The sequence below is a fragment of the Cololabis saira genome, chromosome 5 (assembly GCF_033807715.1).
Source record: "Cololabis saira isolate AMF1-May2022 chromosome 5, fColSai1.1, whole genome shotgun sequence".
Classification (NCBI taxonomy): domain Eukaryota; kingdom Metazoa; phylum Chordata; class Actinopteri; order Beloniformes; family Belonidae; genus Cololabis; species Cololabis saira.
The window spans coordinates 47,750,644-47,772,553 of NC_084591.1; the positions used below are offsets into that span (position 1 = coordinate 47,750,644).

Here is a 21,910-nt window from a genome sequence, read left to right on the forward strand (position 1 = left end):
AGCAAAATGCTTCCCCAAAGGTCCTCCTCCTGCATTATGCTTTTATTAAGAAACTTGACAGGAAATAACCATATAAGGACAATGAAGAGTGAACAGTTGACAGTAGGAAATGTGAGGGAAGTGATAACCAGTGATTGATTCCTGACATTACAGTGGACAGCTGTCACCAGGACAGTCGAAACCCTGAGTAGATCAGAAAGTGGCTGCCGTGACTTCTGTTGACAGAGCATGTGACAGTTTCGTAAGGACAAAACAAGTTCAAATGTTGATTAACCTCACAATTCCCTCCTGTTGTCCTTTTGAAACTTCAACTAAGATCCGTCCATTCGGCTTAGAATAATGCCTCATAATAAGGTCAAACATTTAAGAAATAGCAAGGGGAGTTATAACACACTTAATGCAATCTTGTTAACGAGTAATTACATGTCAAGGGAGAGGCGAAAACCCGGTTATATGGGGCAAAATTCCTCTCCGACCCTCCTAGTGAGTGATCGCTCATGGCCAAGACACGTACAAGCTTAAAACATTTCACAGTAAACAAAATTATACACTCCAGTGTCAACATAATCATCCTTGTCATCAATTAGAGTTTGTTGGAATTGTCGGTAATAGACTTCAGAAGAGGTCAGCCAGGACCAAAAAGTGGTGCCTGCTGAGAGTCTGTCTTCTGACACGACTTTGGCCAACTGACGTAATTCAGCCATAGCTTTGGTAACATTAGCCTCAGCAACAGTTTCATCAGGGATGGACGTACAGCCTAAATTACAACAACATAAGCAAAGAGTTAGAGGAACAATTCCTAACATGTCAGCAAGACTCATTAGTGGAAAAGTTTCTTCCATCTCTCGGACTCCTCTCCAGTCTGTTGCAGCCAGTCAATTTGGGCTAGTCATCTTCTTCAGGTCCGTGGCTGATAAGTCGGCTCAGATGAGTTCTTCAGCGGACAAAGGTTTTGATACCGTCCAACTTCCGGCCTACTAAGGGTCTGGAAAGTTTTTTACCAGCTTGCACTGTGACTGGTGTGCGCACGTAGATCGTTCTGCCACCCTTTACTGCTGTCGGGGTCGCAATCTGGACCACGAAGGGGTCGTCCCAACATGGTGATGACCTTTCACCACTTGAATCAGGATCTGCCCACCTGGTTTCAGCAGTTCCTGCTTAGGAGAGAGAGGAGAAAGCGGCAGCTTACAAGAACTTTGAACATCTGTTCAGCTGTTCACTCATCCAAATCGAGAGTGGTTCCCTGCGGCTTTCTCTTGCCATGGTTCCCCTTCCCATAGAGGGAGCTGGAACGGGCAACCATGCACTACCCCAAAGGGTGTGACAAAATTTTTTAAAGTAGGTCTTTGAATACTTATACTTTGTGTACTATACCCTGCCTCCCTCCTGTTGGAGACATGGGACTTCCCATGGCTCAATTTAGCCACCAGGGGTAACATGTTTTCATGTCAACTAGAATTTGAGTTGGATGTCAACAGGGATAGAGGTCTCGTTGTCATCCTCTCCTTCTTGACCTTTGCCTCCTGGCAAGTCGGCAGTCTGACTTAATGATTCCCTAGGGTCGGAAATCTCTATGTCCCTCAGAGATCCCCTCCGCCCATCACCTTAGATTAGATGGGGGCAAAACCTGTTAAATTCTGTCTTCTACCTTAGTCAAGGCCTACAGAACTTTCTTATTTCAAATTTTTCTTATTTCAACCCAAGTGGGTTATGGTTTTATGAAAGTAACAACACACAAGTTAACAACATAACGGTCCAGAGACAAAACGGTTAAACACATAACGGTCCTGGCCGTTCATGCTTGGATACCTCACAGACAAGACTGCCCGTGCAGCAACTCTCCTGCATCGTAAAACAATAGTCCTCAGTGAACTTGTATATATAAACAATAACTCATTGTAAAATGTCACTGACATGCAACTGACATGAACACGCCCCTCCACTGTATCCAAAACACAGCGGCGCCCATTTTATGGGACAAAACCCAACCTGATGAAGCTGTCAATCATCAGTACATGACTTCACGACAGACAAAGAAAAATGATTGATATCTCTTCATGCTTATGTAACAGTCAACCCAATCATACACATCTCATACTCGCAATGGCAAGAATAACATTTCCATACGATCCGAGTCAAATACAGTATTAAAAAAGTAATCTGCAACCATTCGACAGTGAATTAACCCCATTTGACGATTCTACATCACTATGCTTCCATTCAGGCCTTAGAATGATTCAAAAAGTGTCAATACTCCATTTCTCTGCCTCCTCAAGAGGGGAGTTTCTCACTTGAAACACTAGTCTCCCTTGTTGTTCAGCAGACAAAAAGTCTCCCTCGTCAGACACAGATCACACCTTCTAAAGAAGCCAGTCATTTTTATTATTTTCACAAAAATTTCCCCATAGAAAATGTAACACTCACGAACAACTAGTCCCCAAAATGGGAGGACACCTCCACTCTGGATCCAACAAGCCTCATCCATGCAGCTAGACAGGCAACATGGAGCACTCTTGCACACACACTCTGCTCTGCAGCTGTTTCACACACACACCCTGACCTTTGGCCCTGCTGCGGTTTTGCAGCAGCCCCCTTTTCTCCACTTTCCAATTTCCCATCAAATCACCTCTCTTTTCCTCTTGCTGGAACCTTGTCCCATTTTGAACATTTAATCATATTTGCTTTTAGCCTTAAATTAGTTATATTCTAAGGTTTTAAGTTCCTGTGTATTATTTCGCACAAGATTTTGTCACAATCTTTTTTATCTTCGTTTTATGGACGTATCCCATCGACTAAGCGTCTTTTGGAAATTATTTTAGGCTTGCAATAAGTTTCAGTTTAACCAAGCGTCTGCTATTTTAGCCAGTTATTTTTAACCTTCTTAAGTTTCTTTCAGCTCATAAGTTTCCCGTTTTGACAGTTTGGTTTTTTAGCGCTGATCAATTTAGTGAACAATCGAAACTTGACTTCACAATTTGGAAACCTCAACATTGACAATAGACAGTTTCAGTCATGAACATTAGACAAGAACATTAGACAAGACAGACATAGACGAAAAACCTATTCCAATAGAAACCTCCTCTCGTTGGGTCCCAGACCCGTGGGCATTGGTGAAGTCCCTGACTTGGGTCCCAGACCCATGGACCAATGCTTACACATTTAATAATTTTAGCGGGTCCCAGATGGCAGGCTAACCCCAGGCTAGCATCTATTAAAGTAACACATTTAATACCCCAGGTATTTATTGAGAGGAGTGTCTCTTACCCAGTCTCAGGTGCCCTTCCTGGCTCGGGGAACCCCGTCACCGGGCCCCGGATCGGCGCAGGACCATGGCCTTTGTTCCTGACAATTTTAGCCGGTCGCTTGATCCCACGGCGCTCCGACGCCACAGATGTTGGGATCCCAGGTTTCGGCACCAGAAAATGTTAGGTCTAAATCAACATTACATAAATTCATAATGAGGAAGACACAGAGACCGACTTGGAACGCAACGCAACAGGGGCAGAGCCACTGACAGCAAAATGCTTCCCCAAAGGTCCTCCTCCTGCATTATGCTTTTATTAAGAAACTTCACAGGAAATTACCATATAAGGACAATGAAGAGTGAACAGTAGACAATGGGAGGGAAGTGATAACCAGTGATTGATTCCTGACATTACAGTGGACAGCTGTCACCAGGACAGTCAAATCCCTGAGTAGATCAGGAAGTGGCTGCCGTGACTTCTGTTGACAGAGCATGTGACAGTTCCGTAAGGACAAAACAAGTTCAAAGGATGATTAACCTCACACGTCTCGTTCTGCTATCCGACTGATTTAAATATCAATACTTTCAACTGCTCCTTTCTATCACTATTGTATGACAGAGTATTAGGGCCGAACTAAGACAAAAAAGGGAAATTACGAGAATAAAGTCAGAATAACATGAGAATAAAGTCGTAATATAACGAGAATAAAGTCATAATGTTGCGAGAATAAAGTCGTAATATTACGAGTATAAAATGGTAATTTATGAGAACTCTAACAGGAAAAGTACATACGTCTTTTGTGGAAGAGGAGCTGTCTGGTATAGTATAGTATAGTATAGTATAGTATAGTAGTATAGTATAGTATAGTAGTATAGTATAGTATAGTATAGTATAGTATAGTATAGTATAGTAGTATAGTTTAGTAAAGTATAGTTGTAGCAGGGCAAGTGCTATGGGGCACAACCGACAGGACAGAGAGGACACGGGGCTCTGTGCACAAACTCTTTATTTCCCACACATGAACAAGCAGACACACATGCACCAGCAGCTCCAGCCAGCCTCTCCAACAGCCGCCCTCTTGCTGCTGTGCAGCCACGCCTTATGAAGGCAGGCAGGGTGGAGAGGTTGATGGGGCCCACCTGTCCCCAATCAACCTGAGTGGCTGCACCTCCACCCTGCCACAATAGTATAGTAGTATTAGTAGTTTACTTAAAATACAACAAACAAAGGATAAAAATAGGCAGATGATACTGCATTAGTGAGCCTTCTGCATGATGGAGAGGAGGAGCATGGGGCCAGTTCTTGACCATTTTCTTAAATGGTGTGAGAGGGAAAACCTTGTCCTCAACACTTTAAAGACAAAGAAAAAGCCCTTTGATTTCAGGAAGCAAAATTCATTTCAGCCCACTTTTATCCATGGAAAGGTGATCCAGTCAGTGACTGAATACCAGCACCTTGGGGTTGTACTTGATCACAAACTTAAAGGTATAGTCTGTGATCGTATTCAAAAACATTTATTGTTATACTGGGTGAAATGGTCCTTCCATCCTGAGAGTAGCCAGTGAATAATGTGTTCAGAAAAAGGAAAGAAAAAATCCGACCTCTCTGACAGCTTTAATCCTGTAAAAACTCTGACCAATCTGTGAGGACCAGAGGATTGGCAGGGGGGAAAGAACCAATCAGATGCCTTCATATTAAGTCCCGCCCACGCCCCCCTCTGTTCCATGCGCGCACTCTGCCTCCAGCCTGCCTCCAGCCCCCGTGTCCACTTCCCACGGGTCCTCCTCGGCTCAGAGTGTCCCAGTGTAACCCCCCCCGCTCCTCCAGACCGACTGGCAACCGCGGCCTGACATCGGAGGGCTCGCGCCGCTCCCGGCTTCACCGGTCGGGCGGTCACGTCGAATGTAACGGCTCGCCCTGCTAAAAAGGCTAAAAAAAGAGAGCCAAAGTGTGATTCTGCAGCGCAGGTTGTCCGCTACTGGGGTCTGCCACGGACCCCCAGTGTGGGGGTCCGTATGGGGGTCCCCATTATGGGGGTCCGTGGTGATGGAGGCGTCTCCATCCCGGCGAGGGCGGAGAGCGCCAGTGCGGCTGGCGGTGCGCTGCGCTGCCGTGCAGGCTCTGTTGCCACGGCTACGCCGTAGGGTAAGCCGTAGCCTACGGCGTAGGGTAGGGGGCGATGCACACCATTTTGCGTTGGTGTAACGCGGAACCATAAATCAGCCTTACGGCGTACCCTATGCCGTAGGCTCTGCGTTGGTTTAATGCAGAACCATAAATCAGCCTTCAGTGTGTGCTCTGTGTGCTGTTCTGAACACTTCTGTGTTGTGCTCATTTTGCTGGGACGTCGGGTCCCTCCGCCGAGACACAACTTTTGCGGTATGCGTTCATTGTTGTGTCTAAAAATGATGCGCACTGCCCACCCAGTCAGAAACGGTACAGATATTCTGTGATATTTTTTTATATTTATAAAAAAATAAAATTATAAAAAAATAAAGGATACCCATAACTTTGATTGGGTGGGCAGGACGCACGTTTGGGTGGGCACAGCTCACCCCTGCCCCCCCTAAAACCGGCCTTGCTTACAGGTGAATGAGACATGGGGTAGTTTTGTTGAAAATGTGCTGTCCAAAATGTCCTGGAAAACTCGACTCCTGCAAATGCGCGTTCCCCAAAGTTAGTGGGGGCGTGGTTTTGGACGGAGCGCTGACGGGAAGGGCAGGAGGGGGTGGGGCTTAGAGGAGGTGCCACTTTCAAATCTTGCTAGCTCTCCAACATCAAGGACTATACCTTTAAATGGGACAATTGTTCTGACTGCCTGTGCACTAAGGCCCAACAAAGACTGTACTTTTTAAAGAAACTGTTGTCTTTTATTGTAAAAGACAAAATGATCCACATCATCTGCTGGTTTGGGAATGCCTCTGAGGCACAAAAGGCACAAAAGAGGTCTGTTAGGAGGACAGTAACAACAACCACCCTACCAGCCTCGCAAGCATATACAGAGACGGGTAACAAACAAGGCAAAAGCCATTGTGGCTGATGAGAGGCTCCACTTACCTCCAGTTTAAACTGTTGCCATCTGTTCACTAAAAACAGGTCAAACAAGTCCTTTATACCCCAAGCCATTAAACTTTTAAGTATCTCTAGGAAATAGCCCCCCAGCTGTCCACCCCAAGAACTTAAATTCTTGGGGTGGAACCAAAACTAAAAGCCATCGTTACAGGATTTTATTTTACTGTTGTCGTATACAGGCTCAGAAATACTTTTTTTTTTTTTTTACTTTCTAACTTGTTGCTTGATCATTGCTTGATCTCTAAGTTTTGTGTCTGTATCTTCAGTGTTTACCTTCTGTTACTCAATTATTTCATTAGATCCTCCTTTGAGTAAAAGATACATCCTAGGATGCACTGGGACACATCATCAGTGATGTGCCTGAGATCATCGGGGGTTTCGGGTCTTTCAACAATCATACCCCCTCCTTCAGGTGACCCAGCCGGGGTTGATCAAGCCCTGACTTGTGTCCCAGTAGCATTGGCCCACAGATCGCTCCTCCTGATCCAAAGCCATCTCGAGGCTCTCCCTGCTGCCTCCATGGTGGACTTGATGGCTTTCCTTTTTGCAGCCCCCGTAATGCCAAGTAGCATGAACACCTTGCACAGTGAGCGGCCAGCAAACCCTCTACAGCCTACTTTAATGGGCTCACAGCGTGCCTTCCAGCCTCTTCTTTGGCATTGTTCGAACAGCTCCTGGTACTTCGACCGCTTTCGTTCGTCTCCTCTATGCGGTCCTCCCAGGGAACTGTCAGTTCTATCAGCAGCACCTGCCTTGAAGACACTGATGAAAGCACGATGTCTGGCCTCAAAGACGTTGTTGTGATGTGGTCTGGAAACTTGAGCTGCTTGCCCAAGTCCACTTGTAGAACCCAGTCAACTGCTGAGGTGAGGAGGCCGGCTGCTGGTTTGGGCTGTGACTGTGGCTGCTCTCCAGCCCTGATAAAAGCAACATTCCTCTTGCTATGTTGTTGCTTGCTGCTGTTGCTTTTGGCCACGATGGTGAAGATGGCTTCAGCAACGGTCTTCAGCACTTGGTCGTGCCGCCAGCGGTAGCAGCCCTCCCCCAGGGCTTAAGAGCAGCTGCTTAGGATGTGCTCCAGAGAGCCTTTCCTGGAACACAGCGCACAGGCAGGAGAGTCAACCATGCCCCAGAGATGGCTGGGCTGGGTAATACATCATAGACAGCTTGGACCATGAACTTGATGCGCTGGGGTTCAGCCTGCCTGAACTCAGTCCAGGTCACCTTCCTCTCCAGCGCTCCCTCCCATCTTGTCCATGCTCCTTGCTGCTGCATGCCCACCATCCTGCTGGTCCGTTCCTCCTCAACCCCTGCCCGCACCTCCTTCAGGACTAGCTGGCGTTTGTCCTTGCCACAAATCTTCTCGTAGCGAGGTTGAGGTACGGCTCTGTAGGAGATACTGTGTATTTTTGAATTCTTCTTGTTCCAGCTATTATTTCAGAGCTTTTATTGCAGGGAAGGTATTTGAACCTCTTTGTTTTTTTGTTTTTATTATACTTTCCACTTCCACTTGTCTCTGCTCTGTAATCAGCGTGTGCTTCTGTCTCCAGGGCTTTCTGTCGGACCTGCTGGAGAAGGCCAACAGACACTACGATGAGCAGAAACTGCAGGAGTACACACACACTATAGTAGGAGTACACACACACACACACACACACACACACACACACACACACACACACACACACACACACACACACACACACACACACACACACACACACACACACACACACACACACGAGAACATGTACTTCCACACGCAACGCATCTCTCTCTCTAGCTCTAGAGCCGCCCTAGTGGCTCTTGGAGCTTTTTCAAAAATGTTTGACCTTTTTTCTTTTTTTCTCTCCTTTTTTTCTCTTTTTTTCTTCTTTTTTTGCTTTTTTTTCCTTTTTTTCTCTTTTTTTCTTCCTTTTTCCTTTCCTTTTTAATCTCGACATTTCGACTTTTTTCTCGACATTTCGTCTTTTTTCTCTAAATTTTGACTATTTCCCCGACATTTCGACTTTTTTCTCAACATTTCGACTTTTTTCCTGGCATTTCGCCTTTTGCCATTTGCCTTCAGTCTAATGCTTGTACAAGACTTTTCTTTTTTTGCGGCTCAGGACATATTTGTTTTTTGTGTTTTTGGTACAATATGGCTCTAAAACATTTTGGGTTGCCGACCCCTGGGATAAAATTTTCGGAATTTTACCAAAATGACATTTTTGCTCTCAAAGTGAATGTTAAAGATGGTTAAGGAGGTTGTATGTGGAAGGTCAGAGGTGTTTCGTAACCGCGGCAGCAGGACAGTGCGAGGCTGCTCTTACCCAGCATGCCCTGCAGGTCGTCCCACCACAGCCCAGATGTGCAGCATCTGCTTTTTCCTGGAAACCCTGGAGCTGAGCTCACCACATTTTCTGAAACATTTTCTCCAATGCTCAAAGAAAAAAAAAGAAAGAACAAGAAAAAACCTTGTTTCATTGTTGTTATACAGTATAAGGTTAATATTAACCAGTTTAGGAAGCAGATGTTGTCGGTTTTGCCTTTACTGTAAAGATTTATATATGATCAAGTTCACACCGGTGAAAATATTGTGCAATATTAAGAAATGTGCTACTGAAATGGAGACAAATGTATGGTATGTGCAGTAAAGAAGAATAAGAAAAGGGACTGAACAAAACAGTTGATTTCATTTTAAAAATTGGCTCACAGATAACATTTCAATCCTTTTGAATTGGCTGCAAAAAAAGTCGAGTGATGATTATCTGTTATTTTAATAATGATGAAAATCCTCATTGGCAGTAATTACTGCTATAACAGATTAACCTGACATTTTCCTATGTAAATGATCATTTTACCTACAACATAAATATCTGTGAACCTAATCAGATAATAAAAACATTTCCTTGAGATTTCATCTAACTGACACTGAAAGCCTACTGTACTTAACATTCATTCATTCTCAACATTTCGCCATTTGTCTTCATTCTAAGGCTTATAATAATAATAATAATAATGATTTGGTTTTATATAGCACCCTTCAAGGCACCCAGAGCTTTACAGAGATCATTAGTCATTCATACACATCCTCACTGGTGGTGGTAGCTACGTTTGTAGCCACAGCTGCCCTGGGGCAGACTGACAGAAACGACCTCCGACCCCCACCAACATTCAAACACATTCACACGGGGCAAGCTGGGTAAGGTGTCTTGCCCAAGGACACTACGACAGCAAACTGGGACAGAGCGGGATTTGAACCTCCGACCGTCCGATCATTGGACGACCCGCTCTACCACCTGAGCTACTGCCGCCCAATACAAGACTTTTCATTTTTTGCGGCTCCAGACATAATTTTTTTTTGTGTTTTTGGTCCAATATGGCTCTAAAACATTTTGGGTGGCCGACCCCTGGGCTATATATTCAAATTGTTCAGTCAATGAAAAAAATATATATTTACCTTCATCTTGACTACATAAACATATAAAAACAACCTTCCACTCATTGAATGTCCCTATGTCTTTTCTCGTTTGTGTTCTGCTTTGCAGCTCAGGATGTTTGATCTGAATGGAGATGGGAAGTTGGGCCTGTCAGAGATGGCCAGGTAATGTGCTATTGTATATATATATATATATATATTTTATCTGCCTTCACTCACACTGTAAATGTTGAGACACATTTCCCCCTGCTGTTCATTCACGGTTAGTGGGTTTGTCTGAATTGTTTAGCAGAGCTGGTAGAGGAGCCAAAAATTGTACTCAAGTAAAAGTACTGTTACTTCAGAATAAATGACTCAAGTAGAAGTAAAAAGTAGTCATCCAAATAATTACTTGACTGTTGAGTAATGTCTGATTTATTATTTTAACACAACCATTCAAACAGACAAAAGTACAAAATAATCATCTTCAGGCAAATTAAATCAATAAAATGATAAAATAAATTAAAATTAATACAAAATTAAAAAAAGCTTAAATTAAAATAATCTTAAAGTAAATTCAAGTACTTTACTAAATAATAAAATAAATAAAATAATAACAGAATAAAAAATAAATTAAGCATAAGTAGCACAAAATGTCCAGCCTTTGTACTTTTCTTTTTCAACCAGCAGAACTAGAACAAACATGAACTCATAGAAACTCTGTGTGTGTTTGAGTCTGTGTAAATGTGACAAAACATGCAAAAATAAACATTATTCCCAAAGAATCACCCAGTGATGTCATGAGATTGACGCGTACGTGGATAAAAGGGATAAAAGAAAAGTAACAGCTCAACGTGGCCTAATGTAGCGGAGTAAGAGGAACAGTTTCTTCTTCACAAATCTACTCAAGTAAAAGTAAAAAGTATAGTGATTCAAAACTACTCCTAAAAGTACAATATTTCCCAAAACTTACTCAAGTAAATGTAACGCGTTACTACCACCTCTGTTGTTTAACAACTAGTGTCACCTTGTGAAATCCTCCTCTTCCACAGGCTGCTCCCAGTTCAGGAAAACTTCCTTCTTAAATTCCAGGTAGGAATCAATTGTTTTGCATCATTTGTGTAAAAATAATAACGCTGACTCAATAAATGCAGGCCAATCCTGACTAATATTGGATAATGAAGCCAGACTTCATGTTTCCAGGGTGTGAAACTGACCAGTGAGCAGTTCAACTCCATCTTCACATACTACGACAAGGTAGGTGAACGCTTTTGGCAGCTTCTGTCAGCTTTTGTCCTCTTCCTTCCACACACTTACTACAGTTGTGTTTTTTTTTGCTCCGTTGTCCTGAAAAGCTCTGGTGCTTCTGGGGTTTTCTTTCCCTGTATTCTCAGACAGTAAACTTGTATCTGCTACACTGCCAGACCGTTACATGTGAATACTTCATTTCTAATAAGAGTGTTAACAGTGACTTATACGGAGTGAAACTGTGGAACAGCCTGAACTTGGAGCTAAAACAAAGTCAAAACATGTCACCATTTAAAAAAAGATACAAAGAAACATTCTATTTAAAATACAGATGTGAATAAACATGTAGATATGTACATTTATTCATATATGTAGATATATAGATGTATATTATGGATATAGATATGTTTTATGTAGGTATGTATATGGATATATTGAGTTGTATCATACATACAGTATTTATATATCATATCTCTATTAATATATACTGATTTATAATTATATGTAGATATGTCGATATATAGATTTATAGTAATTTTTATGTATATGATTGGAGGTAAATATATGAACCAGTTTATATATAGCATATCTACTCTTATATAGTTAATCAACTATATTGTTATACCATTGCTGTCTATTGTTCTCTATTATATTGTAGTATTATAGTAAAGTAATGATAATGTAATACTATGCATTATAATTACTTATATTAGTACATACATACATAGTAACAACTAAATGCTGGCCGTTTGTTCTGTTTTCTTTTGTTTGCCTTGATTTGTTTGATTTTGACTATATGTATATATACATATAATTGAGTATTATATCACTGTATTGAACAGTTATTAAAGTAGGTATGTGTGTTTTAGAAGTTAGCTTATTGAAACTCCAAGTGCTGTTCATATATATATATATATTTATATATACACATATATATATATATATATATATATAATATATATATATATATATATATTTGTATTCTGTTTTTTTTTACTTTTTTGTACACCTTTTGCATGTTCAAAATAAAATCTTCAAATCAAAAAGTCTAATCAAATCAAATAAGACTAAAACTCAACCATGGGGACACTGAATGTTAATGAAATCCCTCCTTTAATTTGCCTTGATAATCACCTGTGGGGAATGAAATTCTAATTTACCTGAGCCAAGCGGCTCTGCAGAGGCAAAGTAAAGTCAAATGAAAAGAGTTTGGATGATTCTGTACTGCTTGTTTAGCAGCCTCTTTGGTTAAGTCAGGAATATGGAAATTCAGATCTTTCTTTTTCCGTTGTTGTTTGCACACGTTGGGCGCTCCCTCGTCTGCCCAGGGAAATGAGTTAGAACCCACACATCTGCCCTTCTGTAAACAGCTCAGGGGGATCCAGAGCAGGGGTCGGCAACCCGCGGCTCTAGAGCCGCGTACAGCTCTTTAGCGCCGCCCTAGTGGCTCCTGGAGCTTTTTCAAAAATGTTTGACCTTTCTTTTTTCTTTTTTTCCTTTTTTTCTCTTTTCTTTTTTCTTTTTTTTCTTCTTTTTTTTCTTTTTCCTTTTTTTTCTTCCATTTTCCTTTCCTTTTTAATCTTGACATTTCGACTCTTTTCTCGACATTTCGACTTTTTTCTCGACATTTCGACTTTTTTCTCTTTTCGACTTTAATCTCGAGAAAAAAGTTGAAATGTCAAGAAAAAAAGTCAAAATGTCAAGAAAAAAGTCAAAATGTCGAGGAAAAAAGTCAAAATGTTGAAAATAATGTTGAAGTACAATTTCGAGGAAAAAAGTCGAAATGTCGAGATTAATGTTGAAGTACAATTTCGAGAATAAATTTGAAATGTTGAGAAAAAAGATGAAATTTCGACTTTATTCTTGAAATTGTGCTTCTGAGCCCTGCTTAAAAAAAAAGAAGAAGAAAAAAGCTTTTCTTGTTTCCTTGTAAATGTGTTTAAAACTTTGAACTGAGGAAAATTTTATGCTTTTGGAAGAGTATTTTGGGCCAGGCAGGAAAAAAATAAGGATAATATTTTAGAAGAGGAAGATGTCTTTTTTTTATTGTGCACTTCAAGAAAAAAGTCGAAATGTCGAGCAAAAAGTTGAAATGTCGAGAAAAAAGTCAGAATTTTGTGAATAAATTTGAAATGTTGAGAAAAAAGGCGAAATTTCGACTTTATTCTCAACATTTCGACTTTTTTCTCGAAGTGCACAATAAAAAAAAATCTTCCCCTCTCAAATATCTTTTCTCCTGCATGGCCCTAATACTCTGTCGTATTTGTACGCTCTCTGTTTTGGGGGGCATTTTAATCCAGTATGCAACTCCTGGTAGAAGGCTTTATGAGCGAGTGTCACAACAGATCAGACTGGCACGGAGCTGGAGGTGGGAGTGGGAAAGGTTGGGTACATGTTCGTGTCTTGGGCCAGACTGAAGTCTTGCCGAGGACGGGGTTGAGCAATTCAATTATACATGAGCCACTGCAGTCCATTCATGTAGACGCCCTCTGTGAATAAAGCATTAAAATCCATGTGTGTAATTAGCTTCATCATTTTGTTATGAGCTCAAGCCCGGCAGCAGAAGCAGAGGCAGCTGCTGTCGCTGGTGCTGAGAGATTCTGCACAGGGCAAAGTCTGGCCGGTCAGCTGAACACTAACATGGCTCACAGTGCCACAGCCCGGAACTGTGCAAAGACTTAAAAATGTCTGAAATGCAAGAAGTCACGCACGCAGCGCGGAAAGTATGGCCAGTACTGGAGTTGAGGGGGATGAGGGGGGATGGCATCCCCCCCTGAAATAAAAACAGTCCAAATCATCCCCCCTGTAAAACTACTATCCCTCCTTTCCATCCCTTATGTCATTTCATCAATGAATGTGGTTTTACTGCTATTTCAACATTTAGAGTCATCACCAGAAAAATAACACCAGAAAAATAACTTATTTGACAATTTTCACCTGTTTCAAGTACATTTTCACTTGAAATAAGTAGAAAAATCTGCCAGTGGGACAAGATTTATCTTCTTATTACAAGCAAATAAGATCTTGTCCACTGGCAGATTTTTTTCTTATTTCAAGTGAAAATCTACTTGAAACAGGTGAAAATTGTTGTTTTTTCCAGTGATGAGTCTTATTTTAAGTGGAATGAGATTTTTTTTAATTAAAATGAGACATTTTAACTAGAAATAAGACAAATATTCTTGTTAAGATTGTGAGTTTTTGCAGTGATCCATTTTACTTATCCTGTGAAGGACAGAATCATATTGATAAGTTCAGAAAAGTGTTTTTTATTGTTGTGTTTTGATGTATTTGATGTAAGCCCAGTGGATATTTAAAGCTTACAGAAGGCTGCATTTAACTGCTGCTATGTCATTCCTGCAGTATTTCTGCAGGTGTTTTGGTCACTGCTATTATTTGTAATATATTATATTATTTGTAATCAGCACAAATTATCTGTCCCCATATGATAAAATCCACCATCCCCCCGATTTTTTTCTCAACTCGAGTACTGCTCATGGCTGATGTCTAATGTGAGTTCACTTTTCCATAACTCTCTCATCATTAAAGGGGAAATAAATAGAATGTGCTCTTTCTTTATAGGATCTAACACACATCAACAAGCATCTTTCAAAGTAAAAGATAATGTGACTGGCAAGACACGCAACGCGAGAGTGAGCCCGGATGAACAGATCGTGGTCTTAAGCCACTTGCCAAAGGCAAATTTCCAATGACTTGGACTTATTGCCTGGCCTAAAACTCTATAAATACCACTGTGGGACATAAGTCATTAAACCACAAAGAGATGTATGACTTTAGAGCGAACTCTTTTCTCAGCATTGTGAATAGAAAGTCTTCTTTTTTTTTAAATATAATTTGGCTCCAATATTCATGACTGCTGCCATAAAAATCCTGAATGAAGTTGTGCAGCAGAGCTGGAAAAAGAACAACGGTTCTCTTTCATGCCACTGAAACAAATATTGCCTGTCAAGATACGGACAAGGGATGTCTGTGGGTGTGCTTTGGTGTTTGGTACAAAAGTGTGGTAGTGGCTTCTTGCTGAGCAGGTTAATTCTTTGCAGCTCTCAGAAGTTTTGGAAAGTTTGGTCTGTCTTTACTTTGATTTGATTTGAAGATTTTATTTCGAACATGCATTCTTACATATAATAAGACGAGTTTCAATAATCATACTTATAAACCACCCATACCTACTTTAATAACTGTTCAATACAGTGATATAATACTCAATTATATATCCTTTCGGTCACTACCCAAAGTTCATGACCATAGGTGAGGGTAGGGGCGTAGATTGACCGGTAAATCGAGAGCTTCACCTTTCGACTCAGCTCCCTCTTCACCACGACGGTCCGGTACATCGACCGCATAACTACGGACGCTGCACCGATCCGTCTGTCAATCTCCCGCTCCATCGTTCCCTCACTCGTGAACAAGATCCCGAGATACTTGAACTCCTCCACCTGAGGCAGGACTTCTCCACCCACTCGGAGAAGGCACGCCACCCTTTCCCGGTGGAGAACCATGGCCTCGGTTTTGGAGGTGCTGATTCTCATCCCTGCCGCGTCGCACTCGGCCTCAAACCCACACATGCTGAAGGTCCCGGTCTGATGAAGCCAACAGGACAACATCATCCGCAAAAAGCAGAGATGAAATCCTGTGGTTCCCAAACCGGATCCCCTCCAGCCCCTGGCTGCGCCTAGAAATCCTGTCCATAAAAATTATGAACAGAACCGGTGACAAAGGGCAGCCCTGCCGGAGTCCAACATGCATCGGGAACAAGTCTGACTTACTGCCGGTAATGCGAACCAGACTCCTACTCTGATCATACAGAGACCGGACAGCCCTTAATAGAGGGCCCCGGACTCCATACTCACTCAGCACCTCCCACAGGATGGCACAAGGGACACGGTCAAATGCCTTCTCCAGATCCACAAAACACATGTAGACTGGTTGGGCAAATTCCCATGAACCCTCGAGCACCCTGCGGAGGGTATAGAGCTGGTCCAGTGTTCCACGACCGGGACGAAAACCGCATTGTTCCTCCTGAATCCGAGGTTCAACTATCGGCCGTATTCTCCTCTCCAGTACCCTGGCGTAGACTTAGGACTTTGCCGTAGGGGGGGCTGAGAAGTGTGATCCCCATATAGTTGGAACACATTCTCCGGTCCCCCTTTTTAAACAGAGCCATCCCGGTTTGCCACTCCAGCGGTACTGTCCCCTTCTTCCATGCGATGCCGCAGAAGCGTGTCAACCAAGACAGCCCTAGGACATCCAGAGACTTGAGGTACTCAGAGCGGATCTCATCCACTCCCTGTGCCACTGAGGAGCTTATGAACCACCTCAGTGACCTCGGCTTGGGTGATGGATGAGCACGTCCCCGAGTCCCCACTCTCTGCTTCCTCAGTGGAAGGCATGTCAGTCGGGTTGAGGAGATCCTCGAAGTATTCCTTCCACCGTCCGACGATGTCCCCAGTCGAGGTCAACAGCTCCCCACCCACACCATAAACGGTGCCGTCAGAGTACTGCTTCCCCCTTCTGAGGCGCCAAACGGTCCGCCAGATTTTCTTTGAGGCCGACCGAAAGTCCTCCTCCATGGCCTCCCCGAACTCCTCCCAGACCCGGGTTTTTGCCTCCAGCACTGCCCGAGCTACGGCTTGCTTTGCCTGCCGGTACCCATCTACTGCATCAGGAGTCCTACAGGCCAACATAGGACTAACCTAACGTAGGACTCCTTCTTCAGTCTGACGGCATCCTGTACTTCCGGTGTCCACCACCGGGTTCTAGGATTGCCGCCACGACAGGCACCGGAGACCTTGCGTCCACAACTTTGAGCCGCCGCGTCGACAATGGAGGCAGAGAACATGGTCCACTTGGACTCAATGTCCCCCGCCTCCCCCGGGATCTGAGAGAAGCTCTCCCGGAGGTGGGAGTTGAAGATGTCCCTGACAGAGGGCTCAGCCAGACGTTCCCAACAGACACTCACAATCCGTTTGGGTCTGCCCGGTCTGTCCAACCTCCTCCTCCGCCAGTGCATCCAACTCACCACCAGGTGGTGATCAGTTGACAGCTCAGCCCCTCTCTTCACCCGAGTGTCCAAGACATGCGGCCGAAGGTCAGATGAAACAACAACAAAGTCGATCATTGACCTCCGGCCTAGGGTGTCCTGGTGCCACGTGCACTGATGGACACCCTTATGCTTGAACATGGTGTTCGTGATGGACAAACTGTGACTAGCACAGAAGTCCAACAACAAAACACCGCTCGGGTTCAGATCGGGGAGGCCGTTCCTCCCAATCACACCTCTCCAGGTGTCACTGTCATTGCCCACGTGAGCGTTGAAGTCCCCCAGTAGAACAATGGAGTCTCCAGTTGGAGCACTATCCAGTACTCCTCCCAGGGACTCCAAGAAGGCCGGGTACTCCGCACTGCTGTTCGGCCCATAGGCATAAACAACAGTGAGAGACCTTTTCCCGACCCGAAGGCGCAGGGAAGCGACCCTCTCGTTCACCGGGGTGAACTCCAACACATGGCGACTGAGCTGAGGGGCTATAACCAAGCCCATACCAGCCCGCCGCCTCTCACCCTGGGCAACTCCAGAGTAGTGGAGGGTCCAGCCCCTTTCAAGGAGCTGGGTTCCAGAGCCCAAGCTATGTGTGAAGGTGAGCCCGACTATCTCTAGCCGGTATCTCTCAACCTCACGCACAAGCTCCGGCTCCTTCCCCCCCAGCGAGGTGACATTCCATGTCCCTACTGAGAGGGTTTTGGTCCAGGGATTGGGTCGTCGCCGCGCCGCGACTGCTACCCAGATCACATGGCACCAGCTTATCACGGTCCTTCAATTCAATTCAATTCAATTTTATTTATATAGCGTCTAATACAACAAAGTTGTCTCCAGACGCTTTCCAGAGACCAGAACATGAACATAAACCCCCAAGCAATTATTACATAAACAATGGCGGGTAAAAATTCCCATAGTGGGAGAAAAACCTTAAGCCAAACCAAAAGTGGCAAGAAAAACTCCCCTTTAGGAGGGAATAAACCTTGAGCAGGACCAGGCTCATAAGGGGGGACCCTCCTGCCGAAGGCCAGACTGGGGGTCGGGGACGTCAACAGCACAGCAGGCAGGTGGAAGCAGCAACGGGATGACCGGGGGTGGGGACCGCAGGCCAGCACGCAGCTCCCGAAGCTCCGGCCCAATCAGCAAGTCCCAGGTTAGGTGCAGGGTCCGGTAAAGGTTGAGAAGGGGCAGGGCCAGGGAGAGGTGTCTTGACGGACAAATCTCTCCCCCGCCTGACCGGGCCGCTACCCTGCCCCTCTCACTCCCACACTGCAGGTTCCGGTGTTGCAGAGGATGCTGCATCATGTACAAAAGAGAAAAAAGAGAAAAAAGGGGGGCCAGCACAAGAAACTACGAACTACTAAAATTCCTGCTGGTGGTGGGCCTACGGGAAGGCATGCCCACGTCACCATTTCGGGCTGAGCCCGGCCGGGTCCCATGGGCAAAGACCCGGCCACCAGACGCTCGCCTTCAAGCCCCGACCCCAGGCCTGGCTCCAGGGAGGGACGCCGATCCGGGCGACGTTACGGTCCTCGATTTTTCCTCCTCCATGATGAGCTTGTGAACCGCTCTTAGTCTGGCCCGTCACCTAGGACCTGTTTGCCATGGGAGACCCTACCAGGGTCTCCGTGCCTCCGACAACACAGCTGCTAGGATCATTCGGGCACACAAACCCCTCCTCCACAGTAAGGTGGCGGTTCAAGTAGGGGAACTATAAATCAATATATATTAATAGAGATATAGATACACAAATACTGTACGTATAATACAACTCAATATATCCATATACATACCTACATATAACATATCTATATCCATAATATAAATCTTTATATCTACATATATTAATAAATGTACATATCTACATGTTTATTCGCATCTGTATTTTGAATAGAGTGTTTCCTTGTATCTTTTTTTAAATGGTGATATGTTTTGACTTTGTTTTAACTCCATGTTCAGGCTGTTCCACAGTTTCACTCTGCAGGTCGACATACAGAAGCTCTTCAGTGTTTGTGCGTCTGTTGAGAACTTTAAAAATAAACTGACCCCTGAGGTTGTAGCCTCCCTCTCTTTCAAAAAAATGTACAACGCTTGCTCTCTCAATCCTGGAAAATATTGCAATTTAAGAAAATTGATACTGTTATGTCAAAGGTTGTAATAAACTGGTTCAAAGTGTACAGGTTGACTATATTAAAATAGTGCGATAGACTTTTCTTATTACGAAAAATGAGTAAGAGTAAAAGTAAGACATTCTCCATGTTGTTGACTGTTCTGTTCTCTCGACATTTCCGATAATCTCACTGTTCCTTTCAAACTGTTCGAAATATTTGGAAACGCTCCAGTGTTTATGGTGTTTTTGTCAACTCTTTCCAGGATGGCAACGGCTACATCGATGAGCAAGAGTTGGAAGCTCTGCTACGAGATCTCTACCAGACAAACAAAAAGGTGAGTGGAGGATAGCAGTGTATGAAGAATTCACAAGAGTTTACTCTCTTTCTGAATATCAGTGCTTACTCTGCACCAAACACTTTAAACATTAGTTGACACTTATTGGCAGTAATCCCAATTCTCTGTCATCACTTTGCTCATACTATGCTTAAAACAATTTTTAGCACCACATATTATCCCTGAATTAATGATAGCTTTAGAAATGTGGCTTCTCTTCCCCTTGGTGCTTTGAAAGCTCAGATGAAGTGGTCTGTCTTAAATATCCTTTTTAATTATTTGTTTCTCTGGACAAAAAGTATTAGGGCCAAACTAAGACAAAAAAATAAGAAATTACTAGAATAAAGTAATAATATTATGATAATATAATAGTAATATTATGAGAATAAAGTCGTAATATGAGAATAAAGTCGTGATATTATGAGAATAAAGTGTTAATTTATGAGAACTCTAACAGGAAGAGCTTCTTCTCCTTGTGTTAAAATGAGGAATATTGAGCATCTTGTGAAGTTATATTTTGGTATCGGTTTCACAAATAAGGAAATACTTAATCTTTTGGCACATCAGCATTGAATTATTATCAGTATAAGGACTTTAAAACGATTGTGCAAATGACTGCGTCTATTTGGAAGAAGGAACCACACAGACTTGGAAGAAATTGCGTCTTTTGTGGAAGAGGAAAATATTTCTGATCATCCTCATTGTTTCCTGAGAAACAACAAAATCTGTTTGAATGGAAGCAGATGGAACCACCGCTAGTATACTATACTATAGTATACTATACTACACCAGACAGCTCCTCTTCCACAAAAGACGTATGTGCTCTTCCTGAGTTCTCATAAATTTTGACTTTATTTTCGTAATTTTACGACTTTATTCTCATAAATTACGACTTTATTCTTGCAACATTATGACTTTATTCTCATATTATTATGACTTTATTCTCTTAATTTCCAATGTTTTTTTTGTCTTAGTTTGGCCCTAATACTCCGTCATAGTAGTGCTACTGGAATATAAAAAAAAAAAAACTGCAAAACTACCTGAGAGGAGATCATTATCACGAAACAGTTTTTGATTCAAGCCTCAAGTCATCCCCCCTTTTCTTCTGCAGGAGATGGATGCGAAGAGCCTGCTGGGCTACAAGCAGAGCATCATGAGCCTGTCCGACGGAGGGAAGCTTTACCGCGGCGAGCTGGAGATCGTCCTCTGCAGAGAGCCAATCGTGTGACTTCTTCATCTTCCTGCTTCCGTTTGTTTTTCTCAGCTTGCCTTGTCCTCTTTTCCTGAGACCACACCCACTTCTGGCTGAGTGGCGATATATACTAGGCCAGGGGTCGGCAACCCGCGGCTATAGAGCCGCATGCGGCTCTTTAGCGCCTCCCTAGGGGCTCCTGGAGCTTTTTCAAAAATGTTTGACCTTTTTTTTCCTTTTTTCCTTCTTTTTTTTCCTTTTTTCCTTTCTTTTTTAATCTCAACATTTCAACTTTTTTCACGACATTTTGACTTTTTTCTCGACATTCCGACTTTTTTTCTCGACATTCCGACTTTTTTTCTCGACATTTCAACTTTTTTTCTCGACATTTCGACTTTTTTCTCATCATTTCGACTTTTTTTCTCAACATTTCGACTTTTTTCAAGAAAATTTTGACTTTTTTCTCGACATTTCGACTTTTTTCTCAACATTTCAACTTTTTTCTCGACATTTCGACTTTTTTTCTCGACATTTCGACTTTTTTTCTCGAAATTTCGACTTTTTAGTCATCATTTCGACTTTTTTTCTCGAAATTTCGACTTTTTAGTCATCATTTCGACTTTTTTCTCGACATTTCTACTTTTATCTCATCATTTCGACTTTTTTCTCGACATTTCGAATTTTTTCTCGATTGTACTTCAACATTAATCTCGACATTTTGACTTTTTTCTTGACATTTTTACTTTTTTCTCGAAATTTTGACTTGTGCATTATGAAAAATAAAAATCTTCCCCCAGTTATAACTAATATAGATACATGCAGCATGTGTTTCCTTCATTCTAAGTTATACAAGACTTTTCATTTTTTGCGGCTCCAGACATATTTGTTTTTTGTGTTTTTGGTCCAATATGGCTCTTTCAACATTTTGGGTTGCCGACCCCTGTACTAGGTGCATGTGCTGCACATCCCCGTTCCCATTAATTTCCCAAACCCACCCCACCAATGTGACAAATTCTGAATTAATGATAAGTACACGGTCCATGCTGTGCCGGACTTGCAAATCCAGACCAATCTTCCCAATACCCAAATCCACAGAAGCTTCAATGTCCCTTTTATCTCCTTGCTTTGTCAAACTGTCAAGTACTGGTAAAAACTACAGGCTGATGTGTTTGATTTACTGCATTTATAATCTGTGATTCAACTGGTGTTGATTTTTCCACTTCTGAAACTATATTGGTCCTTTGAAATTGTGCTGT

General features: G+C 42.9%; 1 protein-coding gene across 1 annotated transcript in view; it reads left to right on the forward strand.

Annotated features, from left to right (window-relative positions):
- calb2a (calbindin 2a) overlaps positions 1-21,001 on the forward strand; it is a 43,352-nt gene extending 22,351 nt beyond the window's left edge. The window contains exons 6-11 of the mRNA XM_061722315.1: positions 7,868-7,945; positions 9,848-9,903; positions 10,770-10,809; positions 10,921-10,974; positions 19,391-19,462; positions 20,574-21,001. Coding sequence (XP_061578299.1) covers positions 7,868-7,945; positions 9,848-9,903; positions 10,770-10,809; positions 10,921-10,974; positions 19,391-19,462; positions 20,574-20,690 — 417 coding nt within the window. The 3' untranslated portion in view covers positions 20,691-21,001. The remainder of the gene's footprint in view (positions 1-7,867; positions 7,946-9,847; positions 9,904-10,769; positions 10,810-10,920; positions 10,975-19,390; positions 19,463-20,573) is intronic.
- Positions 21,002-21,910: the final 909 nt, after the last annotated feature.